The sequence below is a fragment of the Mobula birostris genome, chromosome 31, assembly GCF_030028105.1.
Source record: "Mobula birostris isolate sMobBir1 chromosome 31, sMobBir1.hap1, whole genome shotgun sequence".
NCBI classification, from domain to species: Eukaryota; Metazoa; Chordata; class Chondrichthyes; order Myliobatiformes; family Myliobatidae; genus Mobula; species Mobula birostris.
In genome coordinates this window covers 6,114,551-6,138,688 of record NC_092400.1, presented here as the reverse complement: position 1 = coordinate 6,138,688, position 24,138 = coordinate 6,114,551, and the positions used below count along the sequence as shown (strand labels likewise).

At 44.5% G+C, this 24,138-nt stretch overlaps 1 protein-coding gene across 3 annotated transcripts in view; it reads right to left on the bottom strand.

Annotated features, from left to right (window-relative positions):
* kremen1 (kringle containing transmembrane protein 1) overlaps positions 1-24,138 on the bottom strand; it is a 225,732-nt gene that overhangs the window by 160,852 nt on the left and 40,742 nt on the right. For 2 of the 3 annotated variants that reach the window (XM_072247519.1, XM_072247518.1), the window contains one exon: positions 5,537-5,699. The exons of the other annotated variant lie outside the window; for it this stretch is intronic. In XM_072247519.1, the coding sequence (XP_072103620.1) occupies positions 5,537-5,699 (163 nt within the window). The remainder of the gene's footprint in view (positions 1-5,536; positions 5,700-24,138) is intronic. 3 annotated transcript variants of the gene reach the window in all.

Sequence of the window (24,138 nt, the reverse complement as noted above, 5' to 3'; positions counted from 1 at the left end):
CAAGAACCTATCAAACTCCATTTTAAATATGCTGAATGATTGGCCTCACAGCTGTCCGTAACAATAAATCCACAGACATACCTCCCACCGGCTAAAGAAATTTCTCCTTATCTCTGTTCTAAAGGGATGTCCTTCTATTCTGAGGCAGTACCCTGTGGTCCTAGACTCTCCCACTATAGGAAACATTCTCTCCCCTTCCACTCTATCTAGGCCTTTCAACCTTCAATAGGTTTCAATGCGATCTCCCCCTCATCCTTCTAAACTCCTACGAGTACAGCCCAGAGACATCAAGAGCTCTTCAAATATTAAATTGTTCATTTCTGAGATCTCCTCTGGAACCTCTCCACGGCCAGCACATCCTTTCTTAGATAAGGGCCCAAATCTGCTCACAATACACCAAGTGTAGCCTGACTGATGCTTTATACAGCCTCAGCATTACATCCTTGCTTTCATGTTCTGGTCCTCTTGAAATTAATGCTCACATTACATTTGCCTTCCTTACCATCAACTCAAACTGCACGTGAGATGCCAGTGAAGGAGTGGAGCTTTGAGGCTTTGACTCGAGAGGCTTCGACGAGAAGAGGCAGAGGGCAAGCTAGCTCGCAGTTAGTTTTTACAATGTCTCCTGAGACAGTAATGTGCCTCTCATGTGAGATGTGGCAGTCTTGGGGGAAAGCCCCTCTCCCGCAGAGTCACATTTGCCAGAAGTGCATACGGCTGGGCGATCTGGAAGACCGTGTAAGGAATCTGGAGCAGCAGCTGGATGACCTTTGACTCATAAGGGAGAATGAGGCAGTCATAGATGAGAGCTACAGGGAGGTAGTCACACCTAGGCTGTCGGAAGCAGGTCGTTGGGTGACAGTCAGAGGGGGGAAAGCGAAGGTGAGCAGACAGGTAGTGCAGAGCACCCCTGTAGCCATTCCCCTGAATAATAAGTTTACCGTCCTGGATACTGTTGGCGGGAATGACCGACCAGGTGTGAGCCATGGTGGCAGGGCCTCCGGCACTGAGTCTGACCCTGCGGTGCAGATGGGTGGGACGGAGAAGAGGAGAGCTGTCGTCATTGGAGAATCTATAGTCAGGGGAGCAGACAGGAGATTTTGTGGACGTGAGAAGGACACCCGCCTGATTTCTTGCCTCCCAGGTGACAGGGTCCGCGATGTCTCTGACCAGGTGCACGACATCTGGTACGACAGGGAAAGCAACCAGAAGTCGTGATACATGTTGGGACCAACGACATAGGCAGGAAGAGGGATGAGGTCCTGAAGTGTGAGTTTCAGGAACTAGGCAGAAGGCTGAAGAACAGGACCTCAAGGGTGGCGTTCTCAGGATTGCTGCCAGTGCTACGTGACAGTGATGGTAAGAATTGGAGGAGATGGCAGTTGAATGCGTGGCTGAGGAGTTGGTGCAGGGAGCAGGGTTTTAGATTTTTGGATCATTGGGATCTCTTCTGATGAAGGTGGGACCTGTACAGATTGGATGGGTTGCATCTGAACTCGAGGGGGAGCAATATCCTTGCAGGTAGGTTTGCTAGCATGGTTCGGGAGGGTTTAAACTAATTTCTGAGGAAGATGGGACCCAGAGCGATGGAACAGTGAAAGAAGTGCATAGAGTAATGCCAGATCTAACATATAGAGAGGCTTTGAGGAAAGAGAAGCAGAATAAACAGTGTAAAGACAGTAAAGTAGAAGGGCTGAAATGTGTGTAACTCAATGCAAGAAGCATCAGGAACAAAGGTGATGAACTGAGAGCTTGGATACATACATGGAATTATGATGTAGTGGCCATTATAGAGACTTGGCTGGCACCAGGGCAGGAATGGATTCTCAATATTCCTGGGTTTCAGTGCTTTAAAAGGGATAGAGAGGGCGGAAAAAGGGGAGGAAGGGTGGCATTACTGGTCAGGGATACTATTACAGCTACAGAAAGGGTGGGTAATGTAGCGGGATCCTCTTTTGAGTCAATATGGGTGGAAGTCAGGAACAGGAAGGGAGCAGTTACTCTACTGGGGGTATTCTATAGGCCCCCTGGTAGCAGCAGAGATACAGAGGAGCAGATTGGGAGGCAGATTTTGGAAAGGTGCAAAAATAACAGGGTTGTTATCATGGGTGACTTTAACTTCCCTAATATTGATTGGCTCCTGATTAGTTCCAAGGGTTTAGATGGGGCAGAGTTTGTTAAGTGTGTCCGGGACGGATTCCTGTCACAGTATGTGGACAGGCCGACCAGGGGGAATGCCATACTAGATCTAGTACTAGCTAATGAACCGGGTCAGGTCACAGATCTCTCAGTGGGTGAGCATCTGGGGGACAGTGACCACCGCTCCCTGGCCTTTCGCATTATCATGGAAAAGGATAGAATCAGAGAGGACAGGAAAATTTTTAATTGGGGAAAGGCAAATTATGAGGCTATAAGGCTAGAACTTGCAGGTGTGAATTGGGATGATGTTTTTGCAGGGAAATGTACTATGGACATGTGGTCGATGTTTAGAGATCTCTTGCGGGACATTAGGGATAAATTTGTCCTGTTAAGGAAGATAAAGAATGGTAGGGTGAAGGAACCATGGGTGACAAGTGAGCTGAAAATCTAGTCAGGTGGAAGAAGGCAGCATACATGAAGTTTAGGAAGCGAGGATCAGATGGGTCTATTGAGGAATATAGGGAAGCAAGAAAGGAGCTTAAGAAGGGGCTGAAAAAAGCAAGAAGGGGGCATGAGAAGGCCTTGGCCAGTAGGGTAAAGGAAAACCCCAAGGCATTCTTCAATTATGTGAAGAAAAAAAGGGTGACAGGAGTGAAGGTAGGACCGATTAGAGATAAAGGTGGGAAGATGTGCCTGGAGGCTGTGGAAGTGAGTGAGGTCCTCAATGAATACTTCTCTTCGGTATTCACCAATGAGAGGGAACTTGATGATGGTGAGGACAATATGAGTAAGGTTGATGTTCTGGAGCATGTTGGTATTAAGGGAGAGGAGGTGTTGGAGTTGTTAAGATACATTAGGACAGATAAGTCTCCGGGGCCTGACAGAATATTCCCCAGGCTGCTCCATGAGGCGAGAGAAGAGATTGCTGAGCCTCTGGCTAGGATCTTTATGTCCTCGTTGTCCACGGGAATGGTACCGGAGGATTGGAGGGAGGCGAATGTTGTTCCCTTGTTCAAAAAAGGTAGTAGGGATAGTTCGGGTAACTATAGACCAGTGAGCCTTACGTCTGTGGTGGGAAAGCTGTTGGAAAAAATTCTTAGAGATGGGATCTACAGGCATTTAGAGAATCATGGTCTGATCAGGAACAGTCAGCATGGCTTTGTGAAGGGCAGATCGTGTCTAACAAGCCTGATAGAGTTCTTTGAGGAGGTGACCAGGCAGATAGATGAGGGTAGTGCAGTGGATGTGATCTATATGGATTTTAGTAAGGCATTTGACAAGGTTCCACACGGTAGGCTTATTCAGAAAGTTAGAAGGCATGGGATCCAGGGAAGTTTGGCCAGGTGGATTCAGAATTGGCTTGCCTGCAGAAGGCAGAGGGTGGTGGTGGAGGGAGTACACTTAGATTGGAGGATTGTGACTAGTGGTGTCCCACAAGGATCTGTTCTGGGACCTCTACTTTTCGTGATTTTTATTAACGACCTGGATGTGGGGGTAGAAGGGTGGGTTGGCAAGTTTGCAGATGACACAAAGGTTGCTGGTGTTGTAGATAGTGTAGAGGATTGTCAAAGATTGCAGAGAGACATTGATAGGATGCAGAAGTGGGCTGAGAAGTGGCAGATGGAGTTCAACCCGGAGAAGTGTGAGGTGGTACACTTTGGAAGGACAAACTCCAAGGCAGAGTACAAAGTAAATGGCAGGATACTTGGTAGTGTGGAGGAGCAGAGGGATCTCGGGGTACATGTCTGAAAGTTGCCTCACAGGTGGATAGGTTAGTTAAGAAAGCTTATGGGGTGTTAGCTTTCATAAGTCGAGGGATAGAGTTTAAGAGTCACGATGTAATGATGCAGCTCTATAAAACTCTGGTTAGGCCACACATGGAGTACTGTGTCCAGTTGTGGTCACCTCACTACAGGAAGGATGTGGAAGCATTGGAAAGGGTACAGAGGAGATTTACCAGGATGCTGCCTGGTTTAGAAAGTATGCATTATGATCAGAGATTAAGGGAGCTAGGGCTTTGGAGAGAAGGAGGATGAGAGGAGACATGATAGAGGTGTACAAGATAATAAGAGGAATAGACAGAGTGGATAGCTAGCACCTCTTCCCCAGGGCACCACTGCTCAATACAAGAGGACATGGCTTTAAGGTAAGGGGTGGGAAGTTCAAGGGGGATATTAGAGGAAGGTTTTTTACTTAGAGAGTGGTTGGTGCGTGGAATGCACTGCCTGAGTCAGTGGTGGAGGCAGATACTCTGGTGAACTTTAAGAGACTACTAGACAGGTATATGGAGGAATTTAAGGTGGGGGCTTATATGGGAGGCAGGGTTTGAGGGTCGACACAACATTGTGGGCTGAAGGGCCTGTACTGTGCTGTACTATCCTATGTTCTACGTTCTATGTTTAACTGGGTATGATTTTTATTATTAGATGTACCAAGATACAGTGAACAGCGTGTCTTGCGTACTGTTCATGCAGACCAAATCATTACACAGTACATTGAGATAGAACAAGGCAAAACAAAAGCAAAATAGAGGGTAACAACTTCAGAGAAAGTGCAGTGCAAGTGAACGATAAGGTGCAAGATCATATCGAGGTGGAGTGTGAGGCCTAGAGTCTATTTTATCACACTAGGGAACCATTTAATAGTTTTATAACAGCAGGGTAGTAGCTGTTCTTAAGCCTGTTGGAACATGCTTTCTGGTGTTTGCATCTTCTGCTCGATGGAGGAGGTGAGAAGAGAGTGTCTGAGATGGGCAGGGTCTTTGAATGGCATAGCCCAATCGACTGTCCAGGTTGCAAAGCACCTGAAAAGCCCCCAACCTCCAATGCCCCATTCTCCAGTTTCCTGCATTGCATTCAGGTCTATCAATGTAGCACTCATATTTACATGAGGCCAAAGAAAATCTTGATACATGTCCACCAGCCAGAAGGGAGCTGCAGATTGAAGTAAGTAACATCTATGTTTATGTAGACGTTCCAGTCATAATCCTTTGTCGCTACACAGAAAGGATTAAGAGATGTTTTCCAACATCTGCAGCTACTCAGTTTTATTTATCTCAAATGTGTATCTGTACTTTATTCACCTCTCACCAAACTAAAGCTAACAAAATATCACATCCTGGGTAATGCCAGAAGGCACTTCATCACATAAAAGCCAGCAGAAATCTGGAATTTACTTCCTACGTAGGTCACAAGCCAACTGAAAGGTTCTAAGCAGCGATAGATTGATTTTGATAAATGGAGCTTAGATTCAAATCAACGATAGTCTAATGAAAGGCAGAGAAGTGTGCAGAATGACCTGCTCTTGTTCCTACTTCTTTGAAGAAACCACACCAGTTTTTAAAAAAAAAAGTCAGATTCAAAGGATAAAAAGTATTTCACCGCAGAGAGTTTGTTACCTGCAATAGTTATGATTCCCAAGGCCTCCTTCCCCATTTGGGTACTTGAGGGTGTTGTAGGGGTGCTGGAAGGTTTCATTCCAATACAAGCAGGGCTTTCCTCCGTGGTCTGAGGTTTGGTTCTGGCAGCCTCGGTAGTCGGCCCCATTTGCTGTGTAGCATTCTATAAGCGGCATAGAAAGAACCTTGTTAAACTGTCTGAGTAAGCCCTTTTGAAAGACACCTGATCTAGTACTGTTGGCACAGATAAAGTCATTTATTTTGCTTTAGAAGGCGAAATCCAATTTACATTAAATTTTTTTAAGACAGCTCCATTTCAGCCCGCAGAATTATTTTCAGAAGCATGACTTATCTCAGATAGGACACAATTACTACTTGCTTGACTTTCCTGCTGACTTGGTCGGTCGGACAAGGAGCATGCGGGACTTTCTGATTTAATTAAGTTTCAATGCAATGTTTAAAATAGCAATCCCTAAAGGAATTAGGAATGTTCCATTTCACTTGGCTCTTTATCTTGCCCCAGAAGCTTTACTGGTAAATATGCAACAAACAAGTAGAAACAGGTAGAGAGAGTCTCGTGTCACAGACACTTTATCCATGGGGCACTGGAATTGTAAAGCCACACTCCCAATATCTGTGCCAACCCCCAACACGTCCTTAGTTGTTAGTGCAAATAATGCATTTTACTGTACATGTTGATTATACATGATAAATAAATCCAAACCTGAATCTGAAAGAATAGGAGGCAGACTCAGTGCAGAACAGAAAGCGGAACAAGTGCTACACATGCCCTTACACTTCCTCCCTTACCACCATTCAGGGCCCCAGACAGTCCTTCCAGGTGAGGCGACACGTCACCTGTGAGTCGGCTGGGGTGATATACTGTGTCCGGTACTCCCAATGTGGCCTTCTATATATTGGTGAGACCCGACGTAGACTGGGAGATCGTTTTGCTGAACACCTACGCTCTGTCCGCCAGAGAAAGCAGGATCTCCCAGTGGCCACACATTTTAATTCCACGTCCCATTCCTATTCTGATATGTCTATCCACGGCCTCCTCTACTGTAAAGATGAGGCCACACTCAGGTTGGAGGAACAACACCTTATATTCCGTCTGGGTAGCCTCCAACCTGATGGCATGAACATTGACTTCTCTAACTTCCGCTAATGCCTCACCTCCCCCTCGTACCCCATCCGTAATTTATTTATATACACACATTCTTTCTCTCACTCTCCTTTTTTCTCCCTCTGTCCCTCTGACTATACCCCTTGCCCATCCTCTGGTTCCCCCCCCCCCGCCCCCGTCTTTCTCCCTGGACCTCCTGTCCCATGATCCTCTCATATCCCCTTTGCCAATCACCTGTCCAGCTCTTGGCTCCATCCCTCCCCCTCCTGTCTTCTCCTATCATTTTGGATCTCCCCCTCCCCCTCACACTTTCAAATCTCTGACTAGCTCTTCCTTCAGTTAGTCCTGACAAAGGGTCTCGGCCCAGAAAGTCGACTGTACCTCTTCCTAGAGATGCTGCCTGGCCTGCTGCGTTCACCAGCAACTTTGATGTGTGTTGCTAGAATAACTGCTGTCTGTTCTGCTTCTGCATCTTATGCTTCCTACAGAGTAGAAAGAGGCCAGAGATTACCATGTACCTACATTCTGTGCCCACTTTATGCAGTACCTCCTGTGCCCAATAAAGTGGCCACTGGGTGTATGTTCATTGTCTTGTGCTGCTGCACACCATCAAAGTGCGACATGTTGGGCAGTCAGTGACGCTCTCCTGCACACCACCGTTGTAACGTGTGGTGATTTGAGTTGCTGTCACCCTCCTGTCAGCTTGAACCAGCTCAAGCAGAAGTCCATATCAATGCAAGTAATTATAGCCAAACAACCTTCTCCTACCCTTTGCTATCTTCACCACCTAAAAGTGGGCTACGTTCTCATCAACAGCAAATAAATACTCATTTACGTACAGTGGATTCTACTGTTAACTATGGGATCAACAGCTTGTAACCCCATTGCCACACTATTGGGCTTTGGTGCTGGTACTTCCACTTGGAGGTGCAAAATCTAAGTTAGTAAGTCTTTGAAGGTCTTCTCATGTGGTGGTCATCAAATGCTGCTGAGACCAAGGTCATATAGAAGACCGTCTTTGTTCAGATCCTGAGATCTCCTGGGCTCTATGTTATAAATGACCACATAAATTTTATGAACAAACAATGTCTGAGCAGGAGGTAACTAAGTAATGTTGCATCCTCTCAGGAATGTTCAAGCCTTGAAGATGCAGAATTGATACAGTTTTCTTATTCCTGGTCATTCTCCAGTGTTCAAAATGGGCTTGGACATTGGCCTAATATAAGGCTGAACTCAGCCGTGATGCCCCACATGGTGAAGTAACCTTCAGTGTCCATAACCAGGGCTCCCACGTGCATATTAATGGCCACTCAGACGAGAATACTGCAGTAAACTCCAGCAAGGAATCAAATTCCCCAAGCGTTTCAAAAGATCAGAATAGTGCAGATGCTGAAAACCTGAAGCAAATTCAGGAAACACTAAAGTCAAGCCATTGACCTGGACCAATATTTCTCCACAGATGCTGCCTGACCTGACAGGTATTTCTACAGTTTCTACAGATACTGAGAAGCTGTCTCCTTGAAATAAGGAAATAGTGTGCAGGAAGTGGCGATAGTTATGATGCAATTTTTTATTTTCATAGGTGTGAGGTTCAAATGTAGCCAATTCCATCAAACTAAATTGAAAGTCTTGGAGTAGTTGCTTTTGCATCTCCAAATAACCACCCATGGGGACTTAATTTGCTCCACATGCTATTTTTATCATATCAGTCACACTTTTTTGTTAAATTTCTGTCTGCACTATTTTAACACAGTTGTTAACTCATGATTAATACACATTGCATTGACTCCTGCCTGCTATTTTTGCAGACCCAATAGTGTGCTTGAAGGTAACAACACGTTAAAGAAACACAGACATCAGCCAAATGCTAACATGTTAATCAGTAACCAACCTTCAACATGGAGATAATTAAATCTCTTTATAGTTCCTCGTTCCACTAGGATTAAGGTTCATGACTTGAAACTACTTATCTCTGCACAGATGCTGCCTGACCTGCTGAATATTTCCATCTCTTTCCCTACCCCTTCGCTGCTACCAAGATTAGCTTGGTTACCTTCTTTTACAGCCTGATTAAGGGTTTTAGATCTAAAAATTTAATCACTTCTGTGTCCATGGAGGCACCTTGGCCTACTCAATTTTTCCAACATATTCTGATTTTATTTCAGATTGAAACCACCTTCAGTTCTTTCTTTATTTTTATTATTTCCAACATTTTGTCTTTTTAATTCATAATTCTCCATTCAGCTGCCTCCTCTGTTTAGACAAGAGCCAAGAATTCATGAAGTGATTGCCATTCCTTCACATAACAGTGAGAACCTCAAGTAGCGATGATTTTCCTCATCTAGTTCTGCAGAGGAGAAGCACATCCTAGTAGATCAAGAATTCTCAGATCTAATTTACCACACTAAGAGGATCACGCGTCATGGATATATTCATGGGTGCAGTTGTCTCCTCCAAATACCTTTTAATTGTACAATTACTGGAAATAAAAAGTGATTGGTTGTAATGTGCAGTTTAACTGTCACCTGGTTACATTATTGCACACTGCTTCTTCTCTCCTTTCTCACCCAGTTATTGACTCCTAAATTTGATCACAAACTGATCTGTTCCTTGGTTCCACACCACACAATTGGCCCATTTCCTAATGTCAGACAACCAATTCCAGGCTCTGTCAAAGGAGTGCATTACAAGGTGGACAGAGAAAGCTATTCAAAGTGCTCAAAGCGTTTCTGAAGCAACACAAGACCCCAAGACACTCCTGGGAATCTGTGAACCATTATCTCTCAGAAAAAGACTATTCTAGATTGCAATGACATCCTCAAATTCATGTATCAGGAATTGACAGGGGACTACATAAGTGGCAAGAGTGGTACCCACACTCATAAACTACCCAACCACCCTCTACCTGTCCCCATGAAGCCAGTATGGGAACCATCAATTCTTTCACAGTTTATGGTTCCCAGATTGGCCTCATTAGTTATCTCAGGGTTTAGAGAGGCATCCTTAACTGCAGAAGAAGCCTAGGAGCAGAAGGAAGAGAATTTTACAAGGTCTAAATGATGCCCAAAGGATGAAGGTCTCACCTATCTAAAAAACAAACTCAGAACACTTTAAAATTACAAATGCAAACACAAGGAAATCTGCAGATGCTGGAAATTCAAGCAACACACATTAAAGTTGCTGGTGAACGCAGCAGGCCAGGCAGCATCTCTAGGAAGCGGTACAGTCGACGTTTCGGGCCGAGACCCTTCGTCAGGACTCCCCCAGACATTGCAGCTGCAATACTCTGGCCAGACATGGTCCTGTGGTCTACAACAGCCAAGCTGGCATATGTTGTGGAATTGACAGTACCATGGGAAGATGGTGTCGAAGAAGCTTATGAGAGGAAAAAGACCAAGTACTCTGAACTGGCAACTGAAGCTGCCCAGAATGGCTGGAAGACCAAGGTTTTCCCCGTAGAAGTGGAATGCAGGGGATTCGTTGCTACATCTACGACCAGTCTATTGAAGAAGATGGGGGTGAGGGGTCACTCCCTCCAACAAGCAATCAAGTCCTTGTCAAATGCAGCAGAAGAAAGCAGCAATCGGATTTGGATTAAAAGGAAAGACAACAACTGGGTTGCAAGATGAAGACTGGAGGGTATGGATCTGAGGGGGGTGTATCTGGGACGCCAGGAAAATTACAAAGGTCTTTTGTCTTATGTCACATTAACAGTAATCTGTGAATGTTCATCTTAAATATTTAGTTGATTCAGTGGGTATTGTCTTTTGAAGGAGAGAATTTTGGGTTCAAATTAAATGAAAGACTGTCTGATATTCTTACTCATTACTGTTTCAGCTTCAGTAGTAACACTTGACCTTCTTTCTTCTGAGTTACTCCTTCAGAGCAAGTAGCTGCTTTTTCACCTGCCCTATTGAATCATTTTATCATTACTTTCATCTTGAGTGGGTCACCTTCTAATCTGTTGTACAACTTGCCACATGTTATCTCTCAGCACAAACAAGAGAAAATTTGCTGCTGCCAGAAATCTGGGCTACACACACACACACAGAACGCTGGAGGAACTCAGCAGGCCGGGCAGCATCAGGACCCTGAAGAAGGATCTCGGCCCAAAATGTCAGCTGTTTACTCTTCCATGGATGCTGCCTGGCTTGAAGAGATCCTCCAGCATTTTGTGTGTGTTGCTTATCTCCCAGTTGCTTTGTTGAATCAAGTCCCTGAACTTGAAGCATTAGAACAGGGATGCTTCTCCTTATTGATATGTATGGAAAATTAGTATACTATTATATTACCTTGTTATTTTATATCTAAACTGCACTGTTTGTACTAACTTTTTTTTGTGTATTAATATCTCTTGTAAATTTATATTGCAACAGTGTATTGGTGTCTACATGGTTTACCTTTTGTGTACTAATTCAATAAAAAGATTTAAAAAGAAAAGAACAGGGATGCAGGTGCCTTCAATCCTGTTCCACCAAGTATCTACCTCAACTCTACCTTTCCCTCCTAGCTCAGTATCCCATAACCTTAGCAAACAAAAACCTACCAACTTTAAGATTTGAAAGCACCAGAAGCAGATGCTTATGTTAATAAAAGGACCTAATGCTTTCCCGGTGTACATGACGAATTATGCATATTTACTCTATAAATTCTGAGGTGGCACAGTGGCACAGATAGCAGAGCCACTTCCTCAGCCAGGTTCAATCCTGATCTAAGCTGCTGTCTATGCAGTGTTGACACATTCTCCCTGCATCTGTGTGGGCTTCTCCTGGGTGCTTCAGTTTTCTCCAAGGTCTTAAAGATATGCGTGCTGTCTAGGTTAATCGGCCACTGTGAATTGTCCCAGGTGTGCATGTGTATTCTACCGTAAGGCCACAAGATATAGGAGCATAATTAGGCTATTCGGCCCATCAAGTCTAATCCATCATTCAATCGTGACTGGTTTATTTTCCCCCCTCAACCCCATTCTCCTGCCTTACCCCTGTAACCTTTGACGGCCTTACTATTTAAATACGTACCAACATCCATTTTAAATATACCCAATAACTTGGCCTCCACAGCAATGAATTCCACAGATTCACTACCCTCTGGCTAAAGAAATTCCTCCTCATCTCTGTCCTGAAAGAAAGTATTAGGTACTGTGAATAATTGATGGGAAGTGTAAGATCGGATTTATCCAAGATGTGCAACAAACAGGTGTTTGATAGTGACTATTTACTTTGTGCTTTTTTCTAAAGTTTGAAAGAATAGGTTTTACAATTTATTATCATTCTCTGCATCATGTGACATTTAGGACAGGTTTGAGTGCTATCAATACAAGTCTAGCCCAGGTGCCTGAAATTAAAGTCTCCTCTTTCTGCTGGTGGATAAAACGCTCTGTGAAACAAGTGCAGGCAAATTTAATCCAGCTTCATGTCAATGCAAGTCTGGTGTTTAAAACTGCTTGAAGCACAATGCTAATTGGTATTAAAGTGATTCTCTCACTCTTGAGGGTACAAGGATATCTGGCGATGGAAATGTCCCACCAGGGCAGTAAGAAGTGCTCTCGTTGGTTATGTGAGTGAGTGTTAAAATACTCTCAGCATCGCCACCCCTCTGAGGACAGTCAGCACCAATCTCAACAGGAATATAATTAAAGAGTCAGAATCACTGCATTATCACAAGCAATTTACTATGTTTATACACAGGGGATTTTCGGCGTATGTATCATTAATAAGTGAAGACTGTGTTGTAAACTTCACACCTGAGATGTGAACAGTCTCTGCCCATAAGCAAAATTGCCACCACATCAAGCGTAAACTATATAACCAGTTTAAGAGTATCATTTGCTCCAGTACCTGAGTCTGATTTCCAATGCTCTGAGATTAAAACATCAAGAAACTGAGTTTAAAGGTTGTTCCTCAGATTCAAATTTCGATGTAAATTTATTACCAACCTTAGTTTATTGTATGTCACCATATAGAGTACCGTCCTGAGATTCATTTTCTTGCAGGCATTTGTAGCAGAACAGAGAAATGCAATAGAATCAATATAAAACCACACACAAAGACTAACAACCAATGTGTAAATAGGACAAATACGCAAAGAAAAATAAGTAAGTAAATAATGCTGAGAACATGAGTTGTAAGAGGCCTTGACATTGAGTCCATAGTCTTTGAAATCAGTTTAGAGTTGAGGTGAGTGAAGTTTGAAAATTTTAAGACTTGTCGGGAGTGAGTCACCATTCCATGTAACAAGTATGAGAACAACATCTTGCAGGGCAGGAGCCATTTGAAAACATCAGATCTCATTGGGAGCAAGTCATTGTTCGAAGCAGCAAATGAGAGTGCTACATCTTGCAGGATGGGAGCATTTGAAAACTCCAAGCCTCATCGGGAGTGAGTCTTATAAAAAGAAAGGAGTTACAAGCAGAGCAGCCACTGAGGGAGTGGGCAGTCTTAGGTGAGAACAGGCTAAAGGCGCTGAGTCCATGGAGTTAATTGCAGAAGTTAAGCTTAAAAAGTTAGAGCCAAAGGTATAAAAAGTGTAGGAGGTTGATAGTTAAATCAGTGGAGTGCTCCTCCTGTAAAATGTGAGATTGCAGAGTACCTAAAGAACTCCCTGATGACTACCTCTGCAGGAAGTCCACTCCACTTCAGCTCCTGACTGACAAGATTCAAGGAAATAGAGCTGGAGCAAGCTGTACTCAGCGCCACCCGAGAGGCTGAAAACCTCGTAGATGAGACTTTAACTGAGGTGGTCACACCCAGAGTGCAGGTTTCAGGTAGTAGATGGGTGACCAGAAGGAGAAGTAAGGGGAGTAAGCAGTGAGCGCAGGTTTCCCCTGTGCCCATTCCCCTCAGCAAAAAGTATACCCATTTGGATACCATTTGGATACCATTTGTAAAAGACAGCAGGAGCAGCCGTCCAGTGGTACTGTGACCATCTCCGAGGCACAGAACGGAAGGGTCAAGTCAGGTGGTGCGATAGTGGTAGGAGATTTGATAGTTAGGGGATGGACAGGAGATTCTGTGGCCGCAAAAAAGAGACTCAGGGATGGTGTGTTGCCTCCCGGGTGCTATGCTCAAGGACGTCTTACGGTGGTTGCAGAATATTCTCAAGAGTGAGGATAAGCCGCCAGAGGTCGTGGTGCATGTTGGTACAAACGACATGGATAGAAAAAGGGAAGAGGTGCTGCACAGTGAGTACAGGAATTTAGAGAGGGCTGAAGAACAGGATCTCCAAGGTAGTAATCTCTGGGTTACTCCCAATGCTACATGTTAGTCAGGCCAGGAATAGGATGACAGTGCAGATGAATAAGTGGCTGAAGATGTGGTGCGGGGGCAGGTTTCAGATCTCCTCTGACCTTTACAAAAAAGAATGGGTTACATCAGAACCCAAGGGGGATCAATATGCTAGCAGACAGGTTTGCAAGAGCTTTAAACTAATTTGGCAGGGGGATGGGAACCGGAGTGATAGGGCTAAAGATGGGGCATTTGGTGTACAAGTGGATACACCGTGTAGTGAGACTGTGAGGAAGGACAGGCTGATGATAGGGCAAAATTGCATTTACTGGCAAGAAATGAAGTGTAACATGGGGGTAAATTTGAAAAGGGTGATGAATATAGGGCTCAAGGTGCTATATTTGAATGCATGCAGTATACGGAATAAGGTAGATGATCTTGTTGTGCAGTTAGAGACTGGCAGGTACAACGTTGTGGGCGTCACTGTGTCATGGCTGAAAGATCGTAGTTGGGAGCTTAATATCCCAGGATACACATTGTATGGTATGGACAGGCAGACAGGCAAAGGGGTTAGGTGGCTCTGTAGGTAAAAGATAAAATCAAATCCTTATTCCACCGAGATGCAACACAAAGCGTCATAGGAAGTCATTCCTGCCTGTGGCCATCAAACTTTACAACTCCTCCCTTGGAGGGTCAGACACCCTGAGCTAATAGGCTGGTCCTGGACATTTCCTGGCATAATTTACATATTACTATTTAATTATTTATTGTTTTATTACTACTTAATTATTTATGGTGAATCTGTAATGAAAACCAGTTTCCCCCGGGATCAATAAAGTATGACTATGACTATGAAAGAGGTGACATAGGATCGGAAAATGTAGAATCCTTATGGGTAGAGTTAAGAAACTGCAAAGGTAAAAAGACCCTGATGGGAATCATATACAGGTCTCCGAACAGTAGCCAGAATATAGGATACAAATTAAGACGGGAGATAATAGGCATGTAAAAGGAGTAATGTTACGATTATCACGGGAGATTTCAATATGCAGCCAGATTTGAAATCTGGTTGGTGCTGGATCCCAAGAGGAGAACTTGTCAAATGCCTGTGAGATGACTTTTTAGCACAGCTTGAGGTTGAGCCCAGCAGGGGAACCAGATTTGGTTAGGGAGCTTAAGGTAATGGAACCTTTGGGAGACAGTGATCCTAATATGACAGAATTCACCCAGCAATTTTGAGACAGAGAAGATAAAGTCAGATATATCAGTATTACAGCGATTGATCCATCTCAAAGTTGAAGAAGTATTCTAAACACAGGATGAAGCAATCGTAGCTGACAAGGGGAGTCAAGAACAGCTTAAAAAGAAAAGAGAGAGCATATAATACAGAAAAAAAAAAGTGGGAAGTTAGAGGATAGGGAAGCTTTTAAAAAACAACTGAAGGAAACTAAAAAAGCATTGAGGAGAGAAAAGATGAATTATGAAGGTAAGCTAGCCAATATCATAAAAGAGGATACCAAAAGATTTTTCAAAAATATAAAGAGTAAAAGAGAGACTGGAAAATTATGATGGAGAGGTAGTAACGGGGGACAAAGAAATGGCTGATGAACTTATAAGTACTTTACATCAGTCTTCATTGTGGAAGACACTAGTGGTATGCTAGAAATTCGAGCGTGTCAGTGGCAGAAGTGAGTGTAGTGTAGTTACTTCAGTTAACACCTAAGAACAAAGTGTTTGCAAACAGGAGGAAATCTGCTGATGCTGGAATTTCAAGCAACACACATCAAAGTTGCTGGTGAACGCAGCAGGCCAGGCAGCATCTCTAGGAAGAGGTACAGTCGACGTTTTGGGCCGAGACCCTTCGTCAGGACTAACTGAAGGAAGAGCTAGTGAGAGATTTGAAAGTGAGAGGGGGAGGGGGAGATCCGAAATGATAGGAGAAGACAGGAGGGGGAGGGATGGAGCCAAGAGCTGGACAGGTGATTGGCAAAAGGGATACGAGAGGATCATGGGACAGGAGGCCCAAGGAGAAGGAAGGGGGGGGGAACCCAGAGGATGGGCAAGGAGTATAGTGAGAGGGACAGAGGGAGAAAAAGGAAAGAGAGAAAAAGAATGTGTGTATATAAATAGTCCCATGATAGTCTCATATCCCTTTTGCCAATCAACTGTCCAGCTCTTGGCTCCATCCCTCCCCCTCCTGTCTCCTCCTATCATTTCAGATCTCCCCTTCCCCCTCCCACTTTCAAATCTCTTACTAGCTCTTCCTTTAGTTAGTCCTGACGAAGGGTCTCAGCCCAAAACATCGACTGTACCTCTTCCTAGAGATGCTACCTGGCCTACTGCATTCACCAGCAACTTCTATGTGTGTTGCAACAAAGCGTTTGGGAAGCTGAAAGGTCTGAAGGCAGATAAGTCACCTGGACCCGATGGACTACAAATGTCATTCCACTCTTTAAGAAGGGAGGAGGCAGCAGAAGAAAAAGTATAGGCCAGTTAGCCTGACTTCAGTGGTTGGGAAGTTGTTGGAGTCCATTATTAAGTATGAAGTTTTGGGTACTTGGAGGCACATGATAAGTAAGCCAAAATCAGCATGGTTTCCTTAAGGGAAAATCTTGCCTGACAAATCTGTTCAAATTATTTGAGGACACAACAAGCAGGATAGACAAAGGAGAGTCTGTGGAAGTTGTTTACTTGGATTTTCAGAAGGTCTTTGACAAGGTGCCACAGACAAGGCTGCTTAACAAGATTAGATCCCATTGTATCACAGGAAAGACATTAGCATAGATAGAAGATTGGCTGACTGGAAGGAGGCAAGGAGTGGGAATAAAGGGGGCTTTTCTGGTTGGCTGCCAGAGACCAGTGATGTTCCGCAGGGTTCGGTATTAGGATGTTATATGTCAATAATTTGGATAACGGAATTGATGGCTTTGTGGCCAAGTTTGCAGATGATACTGTTGCGGTCCGGTCCGTGGACTCAGGACTCCGGGTCTTCCAGCTGTCCCTTGTTTGAGTTAATCACAGGCACCTGATTCCCATCTTGGGGCTTAGAATATGAGTAGCCCAAGTCTGCGTTCTTGTCCCTGCTCCTGGTCTGAATCCTGTCACGTCCCTACTCTAGTCAAGCCCTGTTCCTTGTACCTCAGTGTCTGTGTCTCGCATTTGGGTCCATTTCCAGCACCCCATTGTGACAGAACGAACCAGCCAATCATGGACCCAGCGACACAGACACTGGAGATGAACTCTCGCCATCCAGGATTCCCTAGTGCTGAAACCTCCCATCCACCCGCCCGAGTTGTCCATAGTCCTGGAGAGCCTCTTCAGTCGCCCGGAGGCTCCCATAGAAGGGGGGTACTGTCATGGTCTGGTCCGTGAAGTCCACATTCCAGTTCATGGTCCAGTCCATGGACTCAGGACTCTGCATCTTCCAGCTGTCCCTTGTTTGAGTTAATCACAGGCACCTGATTCCCATCTTGGGGCTTGGAATATAAGTAGCCCAAGTCTGCGTTCTTGTCCCTGCTCTTAGTCTGAATCCTGTCATGTCCCTACTCTAGTCAAGTCCTGTTCGTTGTACTTCAGTGTCTGTGTCTTGCATTTGGGTCCGTTCCCAGCACCCCATTGTGACAGATACAAAGATGGGTGAAGGGGGAGCTAGTGTTGATGAAGGAGAGAATCTGCAGAACAACTTAGACAGATTAGGAGAATGGGCAAAGAAGTGGCAGATGGAATATCATCTAGGGAAATGTATGGTCATGCACTTTGCTTGAAGGAGTAAAGGCATAGATTATTTTCCAAACAGGAAGAAACTTCAAAAATCAGAGGTGCAATGGGACTTGGGAGTCCTTGTGCAGGATTCCCCAAAAATTAACTTGCAAATTGAGTTGGTGGGAAGGAAAGCAAATGCAATATTAACATTTATTTCAACTGGACGAAAATATAAAAGCAAGGATGTAATGCTGCGGATTTATAAGGCATCAGTCAGACCGCACTTGGAGTATTGTGAGTAGTTTTGGGCCCTTATCTGAGAAAAGATGTGCTGTCATTAGAGGGGGTCCAGAGGAGGTTCACAAGAATTATTCCAGCAATGGAAGGGTTAATGTATGAGGATCATTTGATGGCTGTGGGCCTGTACTCACTGGAGTTTAGAAGAATGATGGGGGACCTCACTGAAGCCTATTGAATATTGAAGGGCCAAAATAGAATGGATGTGGAAAGGATTTTTCTGATAGTGGGTCGGCTTCGGACCAGAGGGCACAGCTTTAGAACAGAGGGACGTTCATGTAGAACTGAGATGAGGAGCAGTTTCTTTAGCCAGAGGGAGGCGAATCTGGACTTCATTGGCACAAAGAGGAGGTTGATAGGTTCTTGATTAGTAAGGGCGTCGAAGGTTATGGGAAGAAAGCAGGATAATGGCATTGAGAGAGATAATAAATCAGCCATAATGAAATAGCAGTGCAGACTCGATGGGGCAAAGGGCTTAATTCTGCTCTTATGTCTTATGGTCTTAAGTTAGCCACAACGGTTTAGGAGCTTGAAGGATGCAGGGTAATAACTGCATCTGAACCTTGTTTAGTTGGACCCAAGGTTCCAAGAAGAGAGAAGATGATTGTGGGGCTAGAGCAGATTTAGTGAGGTTGCATGGAGTGACTCTGTTGCTGAGCAACAAGGCAAAGAAGCTTTCGCTGCCCACACTTGAATTATCTGTGTAATGAGCTCTACGCCTTGTTTTGTTTTCGGATGGTGGCAGCCTGCCCATCTTCCTGCATGGGTGAACATGCCCCCTGCCAACCTGAAGCACAGAGTAAATACTGGGACAAAGGCAGCAGAGGGCTTCAGGACCGAGTCTGCGTGGGCTCGCAGCTGGAGGAGGAAGGCAGCAGAATAGGGGATTGAAAGTTCATTTAGCCAAGGGGAAACTCACAAGCAGACAGACAAAATGCACATTGTTTTTCATGGAAAAAGAATCCCCAGAATAACAATCACACACAAGGACAATCTTCCTGAATGTCTTATTAATTGAATATTAAAAAAACATCCTTCCTATTGGTAATATCCATGAAAATCGGTATAATTACCAACAGTGAGTACCACCATTATTAATGTGCTTCTGATGGCTATCACACACAGCAATTCCCTCCCTCTTCACACACCGGAGACAGTTTCCGGGGCCACTGTTGTCTGGTTTGAATGGGTCACTTCTCACTCCATGTACAGTTTATGCCAGGGCTTCCAGTTCTTTCTGTAATGCGATTATAAGACGGCCTAGAATACCAGCACTAAAACCTTAGGCAGTGCTCTCCTGAGATACACTCAGTGGCCACTTTATTAGGTACACCTGCTGGTTAATACAAATATCTAATCAGCCAATCATCTGTCGGCAACTCAATGCATAAAAGCACACAGACATAGTCAAGAGGCTCAGACCAAACATCAGAATGGGGAAGAAATGTGGTCAAAGCGACTTTGACCATGGGATGGTTGTAGGTGGCTTGAGTACCTCAGAAGCTGCTGATCTCCTGGGATGTTCAGTCTCTGGAGTTTACAGAGCATGGTGTGAAGAACAAAACTCATCCAGTGAGCACAGTTCCAAGGGCAAAATCTCCTTGTTAATGAGAGAGGTCAGAGGAGAATGGTCAGACTGGTTCAAGATAATGGCAAGGGGACAGTAACTCAAATAAACACGCATTACGACAGTGTTACGTAGAAGGGCATCTCTGAATGCACAACACACAAACCTTGGCGTGGATGGTCTACAGTAGCAAAAGACAAACATACACGCATTGGTCACCTTATTACGTACAGGAGGCACCCAATAAAGTGATCATTCCGTTTATTTCTTCAATCTTTGCAATAAATGATTTAAAAACTCAGCCCAGCATTTGTCGTCTGGACGGACGTCAGAACAGAAGATTGACAGACAAATATTCAGTTTGCTGTCTATCGGCAGAGGTCCTGCACAGCTTGTTCATGGAACGTTAAAGAGAGTTCAACTCCAGTAATGTCCCCCTTCACCGGAATGCAAAATAAATGCAATGATGGAAATCCAAACAGCAGGTCAGACAGCATCAGTGGAAAGTTAATGTTTCGAGCTGAAGTCCCCTCTATTTAGCAAAGGTGCTTTAACCTAGGGAATTTGAGTCAGTTTCGTTGTCCTGCCTTGGCAATTGGTTGCAGCATTTTCAGTTTCAGTTCATCCCTCCATTGTACATTAGTGCTTGAAGTCACTGAATTCATTAATAACTTCAGTCCCACATACACAGCTTGCAGCATTTACAATTAACACACACAATTATATTCTTTGCTCTTTGATTATCCACATTTCCACTTCTAAGTAATCTTGGTTTGCGTCTTTGTGACTCCAAATGTGTCAGCCCATCCGCTTTCAGCTGCGAGCCCGGAGTTTGATGCCCGGTATTCGGAGATCTGCAGGTCCTGGGATTGATACCAAGGTGTAAGGGTTGATGGTGGTCCGGATGTCAAGGCTGTTGGCCAGCACTCCGAGTCTGCAAATCACTGAGCGTCCGCTGGGGAAGTAGGAGTTCAAACTCTGAGTCCTAGTCTGCTGGAGGCTAGAGGCCAAAGGTGCCTGTCCAGGGGTTGGAGGACTGTGTATGTGCACAGTGGGGTGGGAGGGAAGAACATGGCTTGTTCTGCTGCTGTTGTTTTGGACCCGGTGTTGTTCTGCCGTGCGTTGTGCGCACGCTCTGCCGGCAACACTTGCAGGCGGCCCTCAACACATCCTCAAGTATGTTGGTTGTTAACACTTACAAGGTAATTCACAGTATCTTTTGATATACATGTGATAAATAAATTTGAATCTAGATCTTAACCTTGGATTGCAACGCCATTAACCCGTGAACCCTCTTGCCATTCCCTCACTCCTACCATCTGCAGACTTTCATGTGGTAAACTTGTATTACCCAATCACTAGATCCTGATGCACTTCACCTTTGCCTTGACATTTTCAGACGCGGCTGTGTCCAGCATTCTAAGTCCTGGGCGTCTGCCAAGGTTTCCCAATAGGACTGCCAATACCCTAAGGACGTATTCCTGGAAGTTTTGTCACAAGGCACGCAACCGCCCACCACTCCATCCAGACAAAGTACCTTTTTATAAATTCTTCAATATCTTTTGTCTGTTAATTAAAGGCTATTCCAAGCTCAGAGTTGGTTGGTTAACTCCAAAGTCAGTTATAACTGCTGACAATGTGGATACATGTTACCAAGGTCAAAAACAAGCACAAAGCAATGAGTAACTATCTTCCACTTACTGGATTACTAACAAAAACACCCTGTATAGATTGCCAGCAAAATCCTTCCATGCATTCCTCTTGCATGTTACGCACAGCACAGTACGGGCCCCTTGGCCCACGATGTTGTGACAGCCTTTACCCCTACTCTGAGATCAATTGAAGATTACGGAGTCTTATTTCAAGCTCCAGTTTCTTTCGCTCTTTGAACATTCTGGCTGAGCTGGCTTTGTTTAAGAGGTGAGGGTTGGGGAGAGCGATATGTGGGAATTTTTTTCTAGCAGGGGAATGTCTGAGAAAGTGGGTGGTGATGCCAGCAGGTGGGTGGTACCACAGAAGCACATATAACAATGTCTCTGCAAAGGGGTGATGGCAGAGATATGTATGAAAGCAAAGGTCTATGCAAGGAGCAGGTGATCAGGGGGTCTCTGTAGTGGGATGATAGCAGGGCCAAGTGCAAGGGGGTTGTTAACAAGCACTTGTAAGGAAATGGCAGGAAGGCCATGTGTGATCTTCGTGATAGCAGGGGTGTATGTAAAGGTTGCAAGCATGGGCACAAGTAAGATGGGTATGATTAAGGCAACAAGATGCAAGAGGAATGGATGCAAGGATGTTGCCGGCAAGTGTATTTGGGAGGGCAAACAGACATCGGCAAAGTGCAGAAGTGGGTTCTAGGGAAATCCCTCTGATAATCATCTAAACTAAATAATGATTAAGCTGTGCGCACAAGTGTCCTTTAATACTATGGACACTCGACTGTGCTGCTTCAAAAGTGTTGTGCATGATCCTGTTTCTAAGTAAACTACAACATAACATCTCCTGGAGGAGCTCGATGTATCCTCGCTAATCAACAAACTCATCCGTCAGGCCAGTGATGTTGTGGGGATGGAACTGGACTCTCTGACGCTGGTGTCTGAAAAGAGGATGCTGTCCAAGTTGAATGCCATCTTGGTCAATGTCTCCCATCCACTACATAATGTACTGGTTGGGCACAGGAGTACATTCAGCCAGAGACTCATTCCACCGAGATGCAACACAGAGCGTCATAGGAAGTCATTCCTGCCTGTGGCCATCAAACTTTACAACTCCTCCCTTGGAGGGTCAGACACCCTGAGCCAATACGCTGGTCCTGGACTTATTTCCTGGCATAATTTACATATTACTATTTAACTATTTATAGTTTTATTACCATTTAATTATTTATGGTGCAACTGTAACAAAAACCAATTCCCCCCGGGATCAATAAAGTATGACTATGACTAGATGATCAAATCCTGGTGCAGGATTTCAGCCCAAAATCTTGTCCATTCCTTACCCCCATACTCTCCCCTGCCCCACCACACAGCTGCTACCCAACTGGCCAAGTTCCCCCAACAGAAAAGGAACAGCAGCAGAATTAGGCCATTCGTCCCATTGAGTCTGTTCTGCCATTCCATCGCAGTTAATTTATTTGTTGCTCCTGATTCCAGACTCATGGTTGTGCAGACCTGCAGACTGTCGTGTCTCTAAGTAAACAGTAATTGTTAGCTGCTGAAGTACTATTCGTTGTTTGCACTACCCTGGTTTCAACCTGATGGCTGGCAAAAGCGACTTTGTAATAACAATCTACATAGTTGCTAAAAATAAGCCTTCCTTTAAAAGAATTGCTTCAGGTTTCAAAAGTAGAGAAAAGAAGTCTTCAGGTGCAGTAAATTTGAAACAGAGAAATGCTGAAAGCACTTATCAGGTCAGGCATCATCAGCACAAGAGAGAAACAGAGTTAATTGTTCTGATGTTTCGAAAAAAATCTTATGAAGGGTCTTTATACCTGTGACATAGATTGTTTCATCGTCAATGCTGCTGAGTATTTCTAGCACCTTCTGGTTTCATTCCTACTGATTTTTAAGATAATTCCTGCTCCATTTCTCACCTTTTTTTTCCTGAAGAGTCCACAACAACTCAGGAGGGTTGGCTTGTTTAAAAATCATGTCTTATCAGAGATTAATTTAGATACTTATTGCACATGAGGAAAGAACTAATAGAGTGTGCTGCACGGGGTGGCATCGTTAGAGAAGGAGATTGAATGAAAGAAGGCTTCATTCTAAACCACCTGTTGCTGATGAGACTTAGCTGTTCTAGCTCAGCCTATAGCTTTTCCAGAAAATGGGATGATCACCTGTTCTGAAAATAAGAACACGGTCCTTTTAGCTGAACATCAAGACGAGCAAATTCCATTCTGCTTTGCGCTGATAATCCTTTCACGTAGCTTTATCTGCAAAGTTGAGGTTTTATTTTGTGTAACAGATAACAAAAGGCTTAAAATTCTTACTCCTCTGGTATTATCGCATTACAACGAAACATCAGTCTAATCCACAAGATAAAATCTGCCGAGATTAGATCAAACATTCAGTTTGAGAAGGGTGATGGTTCTCAAACAACAGATTGGGAGATATTTAGCTTTCTGCAATGATTTAGGTACAGCATGAATAGGGCTCCTGTGGGTCTCAGCCAGGTGACCCTACCATCCCTTCTTGTTATGACTGCCAGTATGTAATTGCTCAGATAGCGATCAGTCCACCAGGGTTAGGCATTCAACAGGCAGGGGCTGCTCTTTGAAATCGATTCTCTGTGCTCTGAAGCACCATCAGATCAGAGCGGAACGCCAAAGCAGAGACAATATATTTACCTCAGGGCAGCTGCTAGTAAACTCCCATGGCCACCAGCGCCAGTGAAATGCTACCTGGGAAACATCTAGTATGGTTCGAGCATGCTCAGTACACTTCCCAGACTTCGGCCTGGAAGCAATGAGCTCCTTTCCTTTGTGCTAGTAATGCATGGGCTGATAGTGGGTGAATCAAAGGCTTTGACTTTGGTTCACCTTCTTCCCCTCTACCATCTGTGGTAAACCATATATATATGTTGTAACTGGGTTAACTGTCTGGACACGTCCCTCTGCTGACTGCCCCTGTGGCTCCTCCCACAGAGTCCTGTATAAAGGTGTTCGCCTTGCCCCTCCCCCTCAGTCTGG